We start from the raw sequence: 17702 nt of genomic DNA on the forward strand, positions 1-17702 counted from the left end.
AATGCTAGCTTCAGGCGCCAGTAGACCTGGCAGCTTGTGTCAGCAGTGCTGAGCTTTCTTGGTTGGTATAGTGGTTTATTTTTAACGACGGACACTAAACATTCTAATTTACTTTTACACAGTTTTACTACTCATGGGGACTGTTTTTATCCCTGGTGGATTCACATGCTGTGACCACTATTATTTACTAGAACTTCTGATAGTGTTGGCTCATGCAGCCGGCAATGGCTGTCGGAAAGCGACCCACTTTACCCGGAGGAAGTGAGACGGCATTGGGGAAGCAGATTGGGGGTGATGTGACAGATGAAGAAAAGGCTATACAAACCGTATCATTCTTTTCACAGCATTGGCGAGAGGAGAGAGGGATTATGGTGAAAGGAGTTCTATGTGATAAGCAGAGACATGGCTGCAGGTGATTAGACCCACCTGATACATATAGGATTCACTGTTAAAAAGTGTTTTTTGAGGCACTTTTGGACATTTCCCATTCACTTGTCCGGGCACAAATAGTCCAAATACACAGCCATAGATCGTTTCTATCCACGCACGGTTGGCAGACTGACCTCGTTGGCATTTAAACTTGTATCACTGTGTGTGTGCAGTTTGTGCACTCACCCGATAATTAATTCCAAGGCTTGGAGTCATTTTGGGGACAAGTTTCATATTCATTTGAAAGTTCTGGCAGAAAACGTATATTTAGTAAAATACGGACGACATTCTCTCCGGCGAGGGGCCCAGAATGAGTGCAGGACTGAACATATCAAAACATCCTTTAGGAAGCAAAAGGGCCACATAACAATAGGTGGTGTGATCAATTACCACCTGTCAATTGTGTGCCCCATACGTTTGTGCTTCCCAAACATCAACTGTTCCCAAAGGAAGTTTTCATATTTTCAGTCCAAGTTTTCCTCATGTAAAAGTGACGATATTTTACTTAAAACACGTTTTCTGCCAGAACTTTCAAATGGATATGAAACTAGAGCACAATATCTGACTCCAATTCTTAGGAATAAATTACTGGGTGGGTACAAACGCAGTAGTACACATGATGCAGTGCTTCAAGTTTAAATGCTGACATGGTCACTTGGTCAGTCTGCTAACCATGCGTAGATAGGACCAATTGCTGAATGCTGTGTATTTGGAATACATGAAATGTAAGATCAGATCACAGACATTCTAGGGCTATTACCAATATTGGAAAGGTGATTATTTGGAAAGCTGCAGACAATATTGCCAATATTGTTGGCTGCTAGGAGAGTCACTTAAAACTTTGATGCACTTGATTTATTACTTGTGCCTGACAAGCGGACAAGCCTTAATGTCAAGCCCTGGTATGGAGTTAACATTATTCTAATAGACCCCCAGTAATAGACCCCCAGGTGTGGTTAGAATATGGAAATATGTCTTCCCTGTGTATTTTTGGTTTCTCAAAAGGCCCAATCGAGGTTCAGGTGGATCACAAGTTACAACCCACCACCACCCAACAGGCAAACACTATTTCTCCTAGTATAATCATAGCACCTGATGATTTTAGTGGAAATCACGGCACTCCATCTTTAACATGCGAGTTCTCAAATGTTATTGTTGTGGTCGCATGTAGGCTATCATCCCATTCTCGACCCAAAACTTAGGTCAGTTGGCCAGGTGCCTAACCTTGATCCTAACAGAGAGGATGTCCTTTCGCGTACCCTGTTGATGACAAGGGAATAATCATAACAGATTCCAACCCCATGGTATGCATGTCGGATGGTGCTCCGTCCTCAGCAGAAGTGGACATGAACCCTGTGTGAGGCATGCCTGAACCAAGCTGTCAGTTGAGCGAGTGCCCTTGCACTGTCTGTGTGTGACAGACAAAGAGCATTTGTGCACCTCAGAGCCTTTAATAAACATAAACATCACCAGGCATTCGTCATTGGCCTTGTTATCATTTGTTAATGTTTACTAACCTTGATAGCCTTGGCCAATGGCGAATGCCCGGGTGATAAATGTATGCTACAGTAGACTACATATAGGAAACACCTAAATAAGTGATTGCCAACTTGGCAGGGTTCTTGTAGTCTTGCAAGTCAGACAGACCTCTATCACATCGAAAGCGAAAGTGAGGGGAGTTGTTGTAACACCACACTATCTCTGTGTAAGAGGAAGAGGCAGCGAGTACGTGGCCCACATCTCTGCCTGCGGTGACAGAAGAAACGGCTCATCTGTGGCAAGGCCGCCTCCCCCCTCCTATTCGCTCGGTGGAAATGTCAGGACTGTCGCTTTCTATAAGCCCTGGGGAGAGAGAGAGGCAGAGACCACCGAGTGCTACACCTCCTGTCACCTCCCCCCCTCCTCCTCCTCCTCCTCCTCCTCCTCCTCCTCACGCGGGGAGACACGCAGACTCTCAAGGTGACTCACGCGAGCTCCAACGAGACACGCGGGGCTTCTTCTTCGGTGTGTTAGCATGTTCACATCAGGACATGTGGATCCTCGTACACACAGCCAGGCAGACGCACGCCCACCCAGACACGTACAGACATGCATACGTAATTAAATGCACACAGAGCTGATGCGTGCAGACAGTGTGCTGTGCACACATTTGCAAACATGCATGCATGCAAGCCACCGATGTTTCACGCTCACTCACTCTCAGTCAACACCTCAAGGAGTCAATATTGTTCTGCGAGTGCGGGTGAGGGACCACCTCGTCAAGCCAAAACGAGTGGATGGGTGCCTGCATGGTCTGAGGACATTTAGCCTCTGCTTTGCTGTGCACGCACTGGCATTGATTCTGTCTGCCACTTTGGCTAATGCTTTACAAGCGGTGGACACCATTTAGACAGCATTGATCCATGCATGCCCCACCTGGGGCCAGCCTAATAGAGCCACGTCTAGGATAATCAACCGCAGTTATGGACAACCGATGCAAGGATGAACACCAGGCACTGTAATGCAGTGCCACGCCCATTCGCCGTTCAGTGAGTGCCTAAAACAAATGCAACTGGGTTCAGAAATAAGCCCTATACTGCATACGCGAATACCGAAAATAGTCCATCTACAAGCTTGCAATGCATCGCATGCCAGTGTACTGAGCTCTTTTTTTGTATGACATTTTTAGAAAAGTGTGGGAAAGATTTAGAAATTGTTCAAAATAGGGGGACCAATTTGAAAGTGGTTAAAAAGAAAATCTATTTTCAGTACCAAAAACAACATTAAAGGATAAAGCACTTTATTTGCTGAAGCACCACTGCATATTGCATGATGATCTGAGAGTCTCGAGGTATAAAGTTACATAATAATGATATATCCTATATGAGATCATGCAAACATGACCCTCAATCCATATACTCTAGCAACATATACCTCATATGCTTGCCATAGCCCTGCTAAGGAGGCGATATAGCCATATGTTCACGGGTTTGTACAGTAAAGCTCCACCGCACATCCTCGGAGCGTACAGTTAACCTTCCCAGTTAGCGCTCTGTCAATGTTACTGTTATTAGTTTTTAAATGTCTGCATTCCGTTGACAGCATATGAGATTCAACAAGATGATCATTTTAAACAAACAGATATAAATATAGAAAATAGAAATTGGATGTCTTATTACAAAACTGATGCACTTTTTGCGAGGCGGCGGCGGGGGGGGTATAGGATCTAATAATGAAAGGCAATTTTTCAATTTGTTTGAATCCATGTCAACAGTCATTGCAGAATTACCACCTAAGCCAGACATGATGTTATCTGTGAGATTAATAAAGATAATAGCCAGGTGATAAAAATGACTCACTGCCCCCTGACCGGCATAACTGGCTTCATTAGACTGTTAAGAGACACAATAGTACAGCTCCGGGCAGGCAGTTGCCATGGAAATGGCAGAGAGACCCACTGTTTTTCCTCCACCAGCAAGTGTTACAGAGATAACTGCCTCTGACATGTCTGTGGAAATGCAACTAGCCCTCTCGATGGAAAACTGCTATGCCCGAGTGGTCGATAGCTCTTTCTACACACTAGGCATGGTAACTATAAACATCACGATTATTGTGTCAAAAATAATCGAAATGAACGATATTATCACGATAATCAAAATATGCTTAAAACTTAGAATGGCACTTTTGTTAACCACTTGTTAACCCCCAGCATCTCTATTCTGTTCCCCCAAAATAGCCGGTCTACACACTCACAACGTGTTGTCAGCTTGTAGATCTGCTATTTTGGCCAATCGATTTGTGTACAGGAAATAAGAGCGTACCAAAGTATGTTCTTTACACAGGTCCGTTTAATCCAGTATAGAGGCTTACTAAAGTGGTACTGAATTTGCAGCTTCATCCTAGTGTATATGACGGAGGAACTGCAGTGCAGAACTGTGCCTCAGCACCCGTTATGTCTGTCTGTCTGTCTGTCTGTCTGTCTGTCTGTCTGTCTGGCACTATGCTCCAATGACAAACAACCCCACCCTCCTACCCCCGATCCATCAGCGAGCACCAAGTGCATCAGGGGCATTAGAGCAATGACCCACAATCCCCCTGTGCAACAGCCTGTGAAAAGCTCTTGGGGTCTGTCTGTGGCCATCAGTCAAATCCTACATTAATCGGGCCAATGAGTTTCAGAGAAATTCAGACCATGTTAGATTTGATACTGCAGAGAAAGAACCTTGAGCAGGTGTGAAAACGCACATGCGCAAGAGAGGAGAGATTGAGAAGAAACTGGATTTGTGTTCGTCTTCTGGTTCAACGCATCCGGCAATTAACGAGAATAACGTTCCTGTCTTGTCTCCACTTGCCCTCATCTGTGTGTGCGGTTGGAGATTGTAATGTTGTGGAAGAGTTCCTTATGTGTCCTCCGTTATTAGTTATTAGCTATCCATCTTCCCAGGAAACAGCAGGACTTGAAAATAACTGCGTCTCACACACTTTGATCTGGTGTTGTTTCTGCACTGCGAAACAGAAACTGGCGATAGCCGACACCCATTTCAATATAACATCAGATAAATGCATTCGACATCACCAGAGCTACACTTAGCCATCAGCAACCAGACTGCCACAGGCGAAAACATTGTCCCTGTCAGACAGTAAACATTGGGATTAGATCCACTGCTGTGGCCATGCATGCAAGGAGGGCCTGGCTGGGTTGTGCAACACCTCTCCTCCAGGGCAGGTTCAGCCACATTGTGAAACGCGTCCAGTGTTGCTGTTCAGCCATGCTCTGGACGGGCGTGGCCAGATTCTAAAGACAGCAAAGGCGCTGGCGTGGCGCCAGACAGGCGGCACGGCTAAAATCCCTGCGGTCGGAGTACATACAGTTGAGTATACTGTAACTCGGGAGGCATTTGGTGTCTGTGTGCCCAAGAGAGCAACAAATGTTCAGCAGCCGACCAGGAAGTGACTCAGCAGCAGCAGCTGTCGTTGCCATGGGTTACCGAGTCACCCAGAGGGCCCCTGCATGGGGCTCGTGATTGGACCGACCCTGCCCGGAGCGCAGGGGCCCCGCCCCCATCTGCCCTCGCCCCGGGCCGGGACCCTCCTCCGCTGTCCCACGCGCCCTCACAGACAATGAGTAGGCCTGCCACACCGCGCAGCCACACACTGCATTAGACATGTATTGTCCAGTGCACTTTAACACCACTGTACAGTATAGAGGGCGAGAGAGAGGGAGAGAGACAGAGAGAGAGAGAGAGAGAGAGAGAGAGAGGGCGAGAGAGAGAGAGAGTGAGTTGGTAATCCTCTCAGGGCTGATGTCATAGTAGCCATGCGAAAAACATACGGTGTATAAGCACACACACACACACACACCCACTAACCTCCCATTAACCCTACCATAACCCCAGCGAACTCGTGCACCAGCGCACACACAGATTAATGCCTTATTAACAGCAACTGTCTTAACACACCAATCCACTTACATGTAAGTACAACACACTGAAAGCAGACGCATTGCAATTATTGCAGCCTGTGAAGGAATGGCTGATAGCCTGATAACCTGCCGTGTGTCTTTGATAAGGGGTCGTTCTTCCTCTAAAGAAACACCGTCTCTGAACCAGACTATAACCAGACTTTGTCGTCACATTTATCCATCACCAGAAGTGGCCTGTCTATGAGATGCCTTTTTCGCGCACCAGTTAAAAGCATTTTATGTGCCGTTATGTAATCTGGCTGCTCTAGTGACTGCATTTGCCCGTGAGGGGATCAGTAATAAATCTTGTCACATTGCTATCAGGGCACTGCGTGTGGAACCGTCTTGACTTGTTTGTCCTTTTCAGAATGTTGAATGTTGGATCTTTCCACATGTCCAGACTCCTCTTGGCTTTGCAACACCTTTTAGTGTTTCATCCATCAGAGCGGCGGGACCACATCGCATTGTGAGCTCGTAGTTTAAGAAGAATACATTTTGTCCAAAATAGGACAGCAGGGTTAACCCATTTAGACCTGACACCGACGCCGATCGTAACAGTTTTCTGAAAAACCTATGTTTGTATGTCAGTGGTGCTCAACCTTTTTCATGTCAAAGACCCCCAGAAATATCTGTATTTGGCTGCGGGCTGAAAATATGTTGTTCCGGGACAAATGGATGCGTTGCATATAGATTCCATTGTAATGTTGTGTTAATACTAGGGCTTTGCAAGCGAGGGCTAATTTAAGATGAAGGCAGTAAATCTCCCACTGAGAATACGCTGTTCTGTCAGTCAGGATGCACTACGCGGCCTGCACACTAGCATAGACACGGTTTTTCAGGCAGACACTTAAAGGAAGAAATGCTTTCATACTTGTTTTCCCGCTTTATGTCTTCCTTCCTGTCTTTGCAAATGCATGACAACAGACTGAACCGGATGTCTTCAAGAGATCTGGTCTCAGAGGCCGACCTCGTTAGAAGTTAAATAAGTCAGTTCTATCAACATCGGCTTAGTGCTACTACTACGGCCATGTAGGCAATGAAATAAGTGTGAAGCAATGAATGAATAGCCTACTACCTCATGGATAACACTAATGCTCTATCCCCCAGCTTGCGTGTGTATAAACATGCAGTGTAACCGTGTCAAAAAGGCAGTCTCCGTAATGTTTAAGGGTCATTTGGCAATAACAGTTTGAACTAGGCCTACTGTAAAAAATAGGTTAATCACAAAAGCTGTCAATCATTGACTACAGCAGACATAAACAGCAAACAGCAAGCTAGTATATATTATATCAAGCAATAACTACAGTAATCTCTTCCAAATGATGCTATCCTAAGTCTGTGAATCCATAATAAAATGTTTGAATGAAGAAGGGTTGATGGAATGTCAAAATATACTGACATATGAATGCCAGTATACACCAGGAGAAACACTTCATGACACAAGCCTTAGTAACAAATCCTTTTTTATTACATTTTATGTGGTTCCATTATTGGTAATGGTTGGTGGCAGAAAAACATGGTTTTCAGGACTTTTACAAAACGCCAAACATTTTCTTTTGTTTTCACCGAACACCGATTCAATTTCCAGTATATTTTGCTTTCCTCATTTGACACAAATCAGAGGTGGGGTGCAACATAAAAAAGCTATCCCAAATCACATTGATAAAAAGGGCCAAAGTATGATACAATTGCAAAAATATCAAACGTAAATAAAGTCCATTTGGGTGTTATTTCCAACATCTAGGTGGATTCCATTAACTCTTTCCCCAACCGAGCTTTTAAAAAAAATATTCTGGCAGACGAACATTGGTATTATTACACTGAACCAGTGCAGAAACAAACGAGTTGTGCATTTCCCCGAAATTTTAGACAAAAACAATACCAACAACAAAGAAATTATAAAAATAGGAAAAAAGCTTGACGCCTCAGCATCGTGGCGTGACAATGCACGGCCGCAGCAGGAAGCCAGATGGTGGCGAGAGACAAGTGACGTACTTCCTGGGAGGTTGGACCACGCCCATTTTCCCTAAGGGGTGGGGTTTGGGGGGGGAGGGGGGGTCCAATCGGTGACAGGTTGGTGGTTGGGAAACATCTCCTGCACTCTCACCCGGACGCAGCTCTCTCTCTCTCTCTCTCTCAACTCCTCGACGGAAGGAACACGAACATCACAGTAACAAGGTGGGAGGCAGTGAGGGTTAATGGCGCGTGGTGGGTGTGTGTGGGGGGGAGGGGGGGGGCGGGGGCTCTCTCTCCCCCCTCCTCGGATGTTGAGACGTCGTCATCCGCTCTTTTCGTTTCGCAGACCGTGCAGTTCCGTTGTCGTTGTTTTGGTCGTCGCCATTGTCGGTTCACAATTTCGGTTTACAAAGTTATACAGCTAAAAAGAAGTGACGTGAAAAGAAGGCAATGCGGGAGGAGAGGGTGGACAGTGCATGACGGGCAGGGAGGGGCTTCACGAAGAGGCCTGCTTCTCCTGTTCGATGGCTGCGAAGAGGAAGAAAGAGAGAGAGAGGATGTGAGATCGTTTCCACCCAACAATTGTTTGTTTTACATGAACTAAACAAAACGCCTGTACAGTCTGATGTGACTGCAGGCCTGCTGTAAAGCACAACATCAAGTGCGAGAACTTTATACAACAACACAATAGAGATGTGTCATCACCTCACACACACACACACCCCAAAGCCATATTGCATAATTAATAACTGCGAGGAGGGTCTTACTTTCTTTCGAGGGCAGGGGGTTCTTCTCCTGGGTCTCCGTCTTCTTCAACTTCGTCTTGTCGAAGCTGGTCACCTCTGAGATGTCTGGCTTGTCGCTCATGGTTGCAGTGTATCTGTCGGGAAACGAGTTCAGACATACCGTTTTAGAGACCGCAGAAGACATGAAACGCTCCCCCCCCCCCCTTCTTTATATTCCTCAAAGCCTTCCAGCTGGCCGCCTGCCTGCCTCACTGACTGTGCAAGCAGGTTGCGTCCGCATTCTTTTGTTGGCCTGCGGTTCTTGCACAGTGTGTGATCCCGGCCAGCCCAGCCCCGTTATCTAAAAGCCTTGATTTACATGAAAACAGCACATCTACAAGCTCTGTGCGAGCTTGGGCCATTTCTCTGGTACACAACACTGTCATACCATGAAGTATAGCCTAAATCAGGCTATGTGTTGCACATTGCTGAACAATGAACAAAAAGGATAATTTACATAACAATAGGGTGCAAAGACTGAAAGGTGGCCCGAAATAAGACCATATACCATCTACAATGTCTTTCTTTAAAAAAAAATAAGATAATCTGAAAAAAGTGAAATAAATATGTAATTTCATAGTAATTTATGGCTTCTGTCTATGAATTGTGGGGGACTTTCCACGTGCATGCGCAAATTCACTTGTCACACACGCACACACTGTGTGGAGGAGCATGGCAATCTGAGGAACCACCGCCCATATTCTGCATTATCCTCATTCAACGGGAGTCAAGTCCACCTTCCTAACGCATCAATAAATACCCGTTCAATTAGTCACGAGTAGGACTTTTGCCAACAATAACCGCATTAAATCATACCGTTCGTAAATGCGCATTATCATCATTTTTGCGGAACAACATTTCTGCACCTCACCCATCATCATCATCACATGTAACGGTCTAACAAAGGAAATGCGCTGCTGGCTGCTACGCCTAAAATCTGTGCCGAAGAGAAGAGGTGTGCGTTCCAATCCTTTCCCCTCCCCTGTGGTCACCGTATTACAGTTATAAGCGGTCGATCGCCGTCAAAAACAGTTGACATCCATGAAAAAAAACAATACACCATTATAGTCACATTTTTTTCGGTCGTTCCTCGACTCTTTGACAGTCCAAAAATGAATGCCACTGCAGTATATATCCATCTTAACCAAATGTCTGATATGGTTTTCTCCAGTGACAGTTTATAGGTTTAAGAAGAAGATGTTGATCAGACTATTAGAACTATTTCATGGTTGCTTACCGGAGTTGGACTTGAGGGGAAGAAAGTCTGTTGTAAGGGTTTGCAGCAGTATGGCGCGTTCCTGCGCAACCATTAAATATACTCCGAAAAATGCTAATGAGGCAACCCGACGTCACCAGGCACCAGCCTCTCGTCTTCTGGGTGGGAGGATGGAGGAGTCTGCATCCCATGCGCCGCAGGGACGCAGAGCGTTGTCATTGGTCAGTTGGTTGTCAAGGCAACCTTTGACGGCGATACAATGTGGGGAAACAAACAACTAGGCCTACTAGCCTATTATTAATAATAATAATAATAGCCTAACAAACACACAAGACACACATACACGCCGCGCGCACACTGTCTGTCTGTCTCTCTCTCTCTCTCTCTCTCTCTCTCTCTCTCACTCACACTCTCACACTCTCACACACACACACACACACACACACACTCACACACACAGTCCATCTGGGCTATGGGATCTAAACTTAACAAGAGAACATTTTGAGACTGTATTATAAAATGTAATGTAATGCTGCATGAACATTATGTCTCTGAAATCTAACACATATTCAAAGCAGAAATACACTTCAGTTTTTAACACAGCGGGCAGAGAGAGAACCGAACGTGAGTTGTTTGTGATTTCAGCATGGTCACTTTCTATTCTGTTTTCTGATTCACACGTATGCATGTAGAGACCGTCGGCGGCTCGGCGCCATCATGTGGAGAATTAATTTACTACACACCTGCCCTAAACCTAGCTGTTGCTCTGAAGCGAGAGTCGACAGTTCATAAATTAACTAAACTTAATTTACGATTCAGACTCAGAGCGCAGCGTTTAATTCATAATGTTCCCGTGTTACTCACGTCACGGCCCTCTCTGAAGCAGGTCCGAATCCAAGTTCAAATTGGTCAATGTGCTGAATCGCTGTTTCCAAGCTAGCCCTAGAACGGCTCTTGTTGTTGTTGTTGTTGTTGTTGTTGAACTCGTCCTCCGGTGGTTGTTGAATTGGTCCCATATTATTAGTGCCTCGGACTCGTGTTTACAAATAGATCGCGGAGATGCAATGTTGCATAATAATATTTCTCAGTGTCACAAGTTAACAAACATTAGTCAAGCCCCGGGGCTAGCGTCTCACATTGGCACCAGGGCGGGGCCACGACTCAATCTCAAATTATTAAACACAGGTGAGGTGGTTAATGTCTTTCCTGTGCCTGCACATTACTCAGCACAGTCAGCAGAGGAGCTGAGGGACTGAGGGAGGAGACCTCAGTCAAACCAATATCAAATGACTTAAATTAGTGTCACAATGTCACATAGCATAGAGATCGGCCTACTGGGCAATTGCAATGTCTGTCTGTCTATCTATCTTCATACCAATGATACCATTACCATATCATCGTAATAAAAAAAGTCAACCAAAGAACAACATTACTATACAGGATCTCCTCTCTGGTCAACAAAAACACCTTGAAGACCCTAACAGGAGACCTTGTACTAAGGTTTCTATAAGACTCTTGGTACCAGCACCTCAAAGGCCCTTAAAACAAGGCTCCAGTCCTCCAGACTTCTCAAAACAAACTGGTCAGGCTACTACTTGGCCTCACTCCCCGAACCCACCTAACCCCTGCCCACTTTGACAGGCTAATGGAATGGCTTAGGGTTGACGACAGAGTACAGCATCTTGCAATGGGTCTGGTCCACAAGATTCGCTACAACAACACCACCAATAAGATACCCTGTCCAAATACTTCCTTAATGTCAATGAAGTTCAACAAACCATGTTCAACCCAGATTCGGCACAAACAAGGGACTAAATTAATTTCGCTCCTATGCCACCAAAATGTGGATCACGATACATGGTTGACGATACGATACATGGGACAATATTGGTTCATTGTGGCGATACGATATGATTCAATGATTTGAAATCGATACAGTAACTATTCAGCAATACATTAAATATGCGTGAAACGTGTGGATAGTGCAGGTTTTTTAAGGGTAAGATTTATTATTATGGATATAAATAAAGTAAACACAGTGATTCTCTGGCAAATAGTTGGATATTGTAACCATGCACACCTTGGCATGAACACAGAGAATACATACATTTATCGATAGACCAAGTGTAGCTATGGAATGGAAAAGTAATTCAACTGATCTTTTTTCTTCTTAAAATTGCTAAATGCAATGCACACATACTTAGTATTGATTAAATTGATTATTTCCATTGCAAAACGATTCGATACCGATTATTTCTATTGCAAAACGATACTATACAAAGTCAAACGATACGATTCGATATTTGCCGTTTACACATCGATATACTTAGATTTATTTATTTATTAAAATGGATATTTCGATACAGTTACTAATTATAATATCGTTACACCCCTAATGGTCACCCCTATTGGTCACCCCAATAGAATTGTCACCGGACCAGACATCAAGCATTCAGACCTATTGTTAGACCTATTGTCAGACCTATTGTTCTCTTGGTGTACGCTACCTACATCACACAACCACTCGCCCACTTGTGGATTATGGTAAAGGATGACTCATCTGGCCATAATGGTCAGATGAGATGAGTCACACGGATGATATCCCCCCACCCCCCTCCCATCTCTGTCGACCAGGCAGTGCCTATGGTTTCTACAACACTGACTTCTCAAATGTGCATTGCTCTTTGTAATGACTCATCAGGGGCTTATTTATGCACTGCAGGCCTTCTGTAACATTCCTTTCTGTAGTTGTTTTACTGGCAGTCTGAATGATCACGTCCTGTAATTGACATTCTACTACCTTTCACATCAGACATCACTTCCGGGGTTTTAAACACAGTAATAACCCTACAAAAAAGAGCAATTCGAATAATACACAATGTGGGTTATCAGGAGCATACAAACAAGCTTTTTCTTTAGAGTCAAAAATTCTAAAATGTATTGACATTGTGGTCTACCAAACAGCACAAGTAATGTACAAAGCTAACAATATGTTAGTACCAGGTAACATACAAAAATTGTTTAGACTAGACCAGGAGGGGGATTATAATTTAAGGGGAAAATCAAATTGCAACTTTAAAGTTCAATTTAGGTGTACATACAACCAGAAAACGTTTTTGCAATTCCAATTCTGGGGTGAGATTATGGAATGGTTTTACGTTTTAAGTTAAAAATGTTTAAACTTAAACTCAAAGACATGATTTTAATGAGCTACATGGATGAAGAAGGTGCGGGATCTCACTAGGTGTGTGTGTGTGTGTGTTCATTTGTATGCATAGATATCACAGATTTAGTTATACAAGTATTGAATAGATTATTGAATGATATTTAGTATTGATGGAAAGGGGGTGGGAACAATAAGCTACGGTATGCTTCTTCTCACTCCTTTTGAATTAGCTTTTTTAAATTATTTTGTACTGCTTGTTATTCTGACGTTTCTGTTTATATTGGGTTTTTTTTAAATAGCTTTATTCAAATAAACATTACAATCAATAAACCCCTGGTTGATGACACACTTTTCTACCCACTTCAACTTGTAGCGTGGGTAGAAAAGTGTTTCCGGTTTTCCCCCTCATAACGGGAGTGGATGGGACTTGAAGCCGCTTGATGTGACTGTGTGGTTAGCAGTGGTGGAAAGTAACTAAGTACATTTACTTAAGTACTGTACTTAAATACAAATTTGAGGTATTTGTACTTTACTTGAGTAAAGTGGACCCCGGGAAGATTAGCTGCTGCTATGCACCAGCTAATGGGGATCCTAATAAAACTCTAAACTCTAAATCCAATTTCCAATACCTAATACCTAATTACTACTCCACTAACTCCACTACATCTCAGAGACAAACATTGTACTTTTACTCCACTACAATTGTTTGAGAACTTTAGTTACTATAGTTACTTTGTAGATTTGGATTATTAGCCTATTACAAAACAAACATTAACCACTTCAGCCCCTATACATGTTAGTGTATAAAAATGAAAATAGCAGATCTACAAGCTTGTAGGTCAGCCTCTGCATGTCCGCAGGTGCTCATATATGCCGTTGGTGAGTCCCCACGTGACACACGAGTGCAGCATGACCAGCGAGCCGCCGCGGTACAGCAGGGTCACGCGCCGCTGCCGAGACTCCCACAGCCTCATCCAGCACGCCCGCACTCCTGCCGTCTGGCCGTCCGGCGGCAGGGCCTGCATGTTGGCCACCAGCACGGAGAGAGGATACCCAGCCAGGCTGACAGGCACGGAGATCAGCGTGCCGGTCACGAACGCAGCGGTGGCCGGCCCGAGGCCCCACGCCTCGGCGAACGCACAGGGCCCGTCCCTCAGGCCGAAGAACAGGCAGCTCCCCAGGGCGTTGCGGACTGCTATGGGCAGAAAGGCTCTGTAGAAGCCCGAGGCCAGCCTCTCGGAGCTCAGCTTTGCCAGCACGCTCCTCTGCGTGGGCAGACACCGGTCATTCTGGCCGTTCTGCAGCACGTTCTGGACACGCTCGAACGGAGCCAGTACCAGAGCCTCCACCAGGCCGGCGCCCAAGCCCGCTAGCGCCGGGCGAGCGGACGGCGGGACGCCGGCGACGGGTGACGCGGAGAGCCGGCGGAGGAGATTGTCCTGGACGCCGAAAAGCAGCATCCCCTGCACCATCTTCATCAGCATGCGCGGCGTCAGACCTCGGTACAGCTTCCGGGGACCCTCTCTGTACAGCTGTGCCACTGCCTGGAGGACGGCTGTGTTGTGGAGCTGCTGGCGGAACACGGTCTTGTTGATGGGGAACACGATACCCGTGGAGAGGCTGGAGATCAGAGTGGACCTTCCACCGTCCATGTAGCTTTGGAGGCCAGACATCCGGCTGGCCGCCCGGCGCTCCTCGTCTTGTGTACGACCAGCAGCAACCCGCCCCATCTGCAAAGCACAAACATAGATCAGAGACAAAACACCCATTTCAATAAAATACTCTGTTCTCTAACTATCAACACAGAGCAGACCATCTCTCAGCTATAGGCTACAGATGTCACGATGTGTGTCAGGTTGTGGACCCAGATGCAGAACAAGCAGGCAGGCAGGTAAAGTCCAGTATTTATTAGAGCAAAAAACATATAACAGCTTACATGACGAGGCAACAGCAGGACAAAACAGGCAGGAACACAAAGTAACATCAACTTTGATCTGGCAGTGTGAGAGCAGAATGAGTCCAGTACTTATAGACACAGGTGAGTGTAATCAGGCAACTGCCGGCTAACGACAGAAATGGAGACAGGTGTAACAGGGAAAGAGGCGAGAGAAGACAGGCAACTAACTAGGCAAAACCGGAAATACTAAGACACACTACAAAATAAGGGTAACTTACACAGTTCACAGTCAGATCATAACAGTACCTCCCCCCAAGGGATGGGTACCAAACATCCCAAACAAAACATCAAAATACCAAGCAGGGTGGGTGGAGGGGGTTTGGAAAAGGAGGGACACAGGCACAAAACAAAACATAGGGCAGGCAGGGCAAAAACAGATCTACAAGCTCAAACATGTAGGAGAAGAAAAAAAAAACACTGGACTGGCCTTAGGCATGGTAGGACAAAAAAAACTGCAAGGGCAAGAACAACACAAAGTCAACACTTTCTGATAGACTTGGGGCAGGGCAAGAAAAAAAGGTACACTCACAGTGTTAAAGGAAATGGAACTGGACTATCTGGGGAACTAAATTCTAACCGATAGGGAGACACACAGACAAACATGCAGGCAGACACGCAGTCAGACAGACTGACAGACAGATAGACAGACAGACAGACAGACAGACAAACATGCAGGCAGACACGCAGTCAGACAGGCTGACAGACAGATAGACAGACAGACAGACAAAAAGGAAGACAAACCAAGGAACTGACAAGTGACCTGACATATAGGTAGACAGGCAGACAAACAAGTAATTTGACATAAAGTCAAATAGGTAGAAAAGTCAGACAGAAGGCTAGAGGACCGGGGGGTAGTCTGACAAACAAAAGAACTAGCAGACAGACTAGCAGACACACAGACAGGCAGACATAAAGACAAGCAACTAGGCAGGGCAGGGTAACTAGGGCTAGCAGACTGGGCAAAGTGAGAGCTAGCAACCCTAGTAACAGGGGAACTGACAAATGGAGGAACACCAAAGACAGGGCTAGGCACTGGGTTAACATGAGGGTTAGGAACAGATTGTGGGTCAGGGAGCTGAAAAACACCCCCGGGGTCCCGCTGCCGGCAGGCGGGACTGCAGATGGACGTGACGGGGCTGCAGGCGGGACTGCAGATGAACGTGGCGGGGCTGCAGGCGGGACTGCAGATGAACGTGATGGGGCTGCAGGCGGGACTGCAGATGGACGTGACGGGGCTGCAGGCGGGACTGCAGATGAACGTGACGGGGCTGCAGGCGGGACTGCAGATGAACGTGACGGGGCTGCAGGCGGGACTGCAGATGAACGTGATGGGGCTGCAGGCGGGACTGCAGATGAACGTGACGGGGCTGCAGGCGGGACTGCAGATGAACGTGACGGGGCTGCAGGCGGGACTGCAGATGAACGTGGCGGGGCTGCAGGCGGGACTGCAGATGAACGTGACGGGGCTGCAGGCGGGGCTGCAGATGAACGTGATGGGGCTGCAGGCGGGGGGCCTGTGCTGCGTCGGCAGCGCCACGGTGTCGCTCTGTGGCGGAGGCCGCATCTCGGCGTCGCTGGGCGGCGGTGGCCGCGTCTCGGCGTCGCTGGGTGCCTGTACACTGGGCAGCCAATTGCACTGGCGGAAGCGACGGCGACCACTCCTCCTCCTTGAAGACCCAAGACAGGCAGGTTCCATTCTCACGAACCCCAGCCGTACCACTGGAGAAGGCTGGTCACAAGCCAACTGAAGGCTAGAAGGCTGGGAATCAGTGGAAACAGGAGTGGCCGGCTCGGGGCCAACAGGTCGAAGATGGTTGCTGGATAGCAAGGATGCTAATATGGAAGTTAATTGTCTGGCCGTTCCATCCACCAATCTTGCGAGACCTGGTCTCTTCTTCATGAAACAAAAAACCTCCTTAAGAGCCATCCTGAGCGCAGTCTCCTGCTGTTTAATACAGGAGGTGTTCTTAACAGCTGAGTCCACATAGCTCTTGATAGCTAGTAGGTCAGCATCAATGTCCTGGAGTTCTGTTGGGTCCATGTTGGCCAGATCAAACGGTCACGATGTGTGTCAGGTTGTGGACCCAGATGCAGAACAAGCAGGCAGGCAGGTAAAGTCCAGTATTTATTAGAGCAAAAAACATATAACAGCTTACATGACGAGGCAACAGCAGGACAAAACAGGCAGGAACACAAAGTAACATCAACTTTGATCTGGCAGTGTGAGAGCAGAATGAGTCCAGTACTTATAGACACAGGTGAGTGTAATCAGGCAACTGCCGGCTAACGACAGAAATGGAGACAGGTGTAACAGGGAAAGAGGCGAGACAAGACAGGCAACAACTAGGCAAAACCGGAAATACTAAGACACACTACAAAATAAGGGTAACTTACACAGTTCACAGTCAGATCATAACAACAGATGTATGTTTATCTTTGGCAGCCATGGGCATGTGCACAAGTTGGTTGTGAGGGGCCTACAAATGGCCGGCCTCTCCAAAAGGAGGGTCAAGCAGCTAGCAAGGTATTGCTCAGTGTCAGCCATTAGGTATAGGTAGCCGCTCAATTTAGATTTTGGAGGAGGCGTTGTTTCCTTTATTCATGATTTATGACTGCTGTGTCTGACAAGTATGTCAACTATACTGTATGTAACAATGTTTTGCCTTCTATGCACTTTGTATCTGGCTGTTCTCCTATTGTCTGACTGCACTGGCAGTGTTATGTCCTTTGTACAAGGTATTCGTGTGTGTGTG

General features: G+C 46.2%; 2 protein-coding genes across 2 annotated transcripts; both read right to left on the reverse strand.

The window, feature by feature from the left end:
• Positions 1-7315: 7315 nt before the first annotated feature.
• tmsb4x (thymosin beta 4 X-linked) lies at positions 7316-9986 on the reverse strand. The gene is made up of 3 exons (XM_080758040.1): positions 9848-9986; positions 8593-8705; positions 7316-8353 (listed from the first exon to the last, which is right to left on the reverse strand). Exons 2-3 carry the CDS (start codon positions 8690-8692, stop codon positions 8322-8324), a joined length of 132 nt encoding a protein of 43 aa, XP_080614166.1. The 5' UTR covers positions 8693-8705; positions 9848-9986; the 3' UTR covers positions 7316-8321.
• A 3845-nt stretch (positions 9987-13831) lies between these two features.
• On the reverse strand, positions 13832-16990 carry LOC308311794 (solute carrier family 25 member 53-like; the record flags this gene model as incomplete). The annotated part of the gene is made up of 2 exons (XM_080758571.1): positions 13832-14722; positions 16412-16990. 2 exons carry the CDS (start codon positions 16988-16990, stop codon positions 13832-13834), a joined length of 1470 nt encoding a protein of 489 aa, XP_080614697.1.
• Between the last annotated feature and the right edge of the window lie 712 nt (positions 16991-17702).

This window comes from Protomyctophum bolini (genome assembly GCF_963924005.1).
Source record: "Protomyctophum bolini genome assembly, chromosome: 24".
NCBI lineage: Eukaryota > Metazoa > Chordata > Actinopteri > Myctophiformes > Myctophidae > Protomyctophum > Protomyctophum bolini.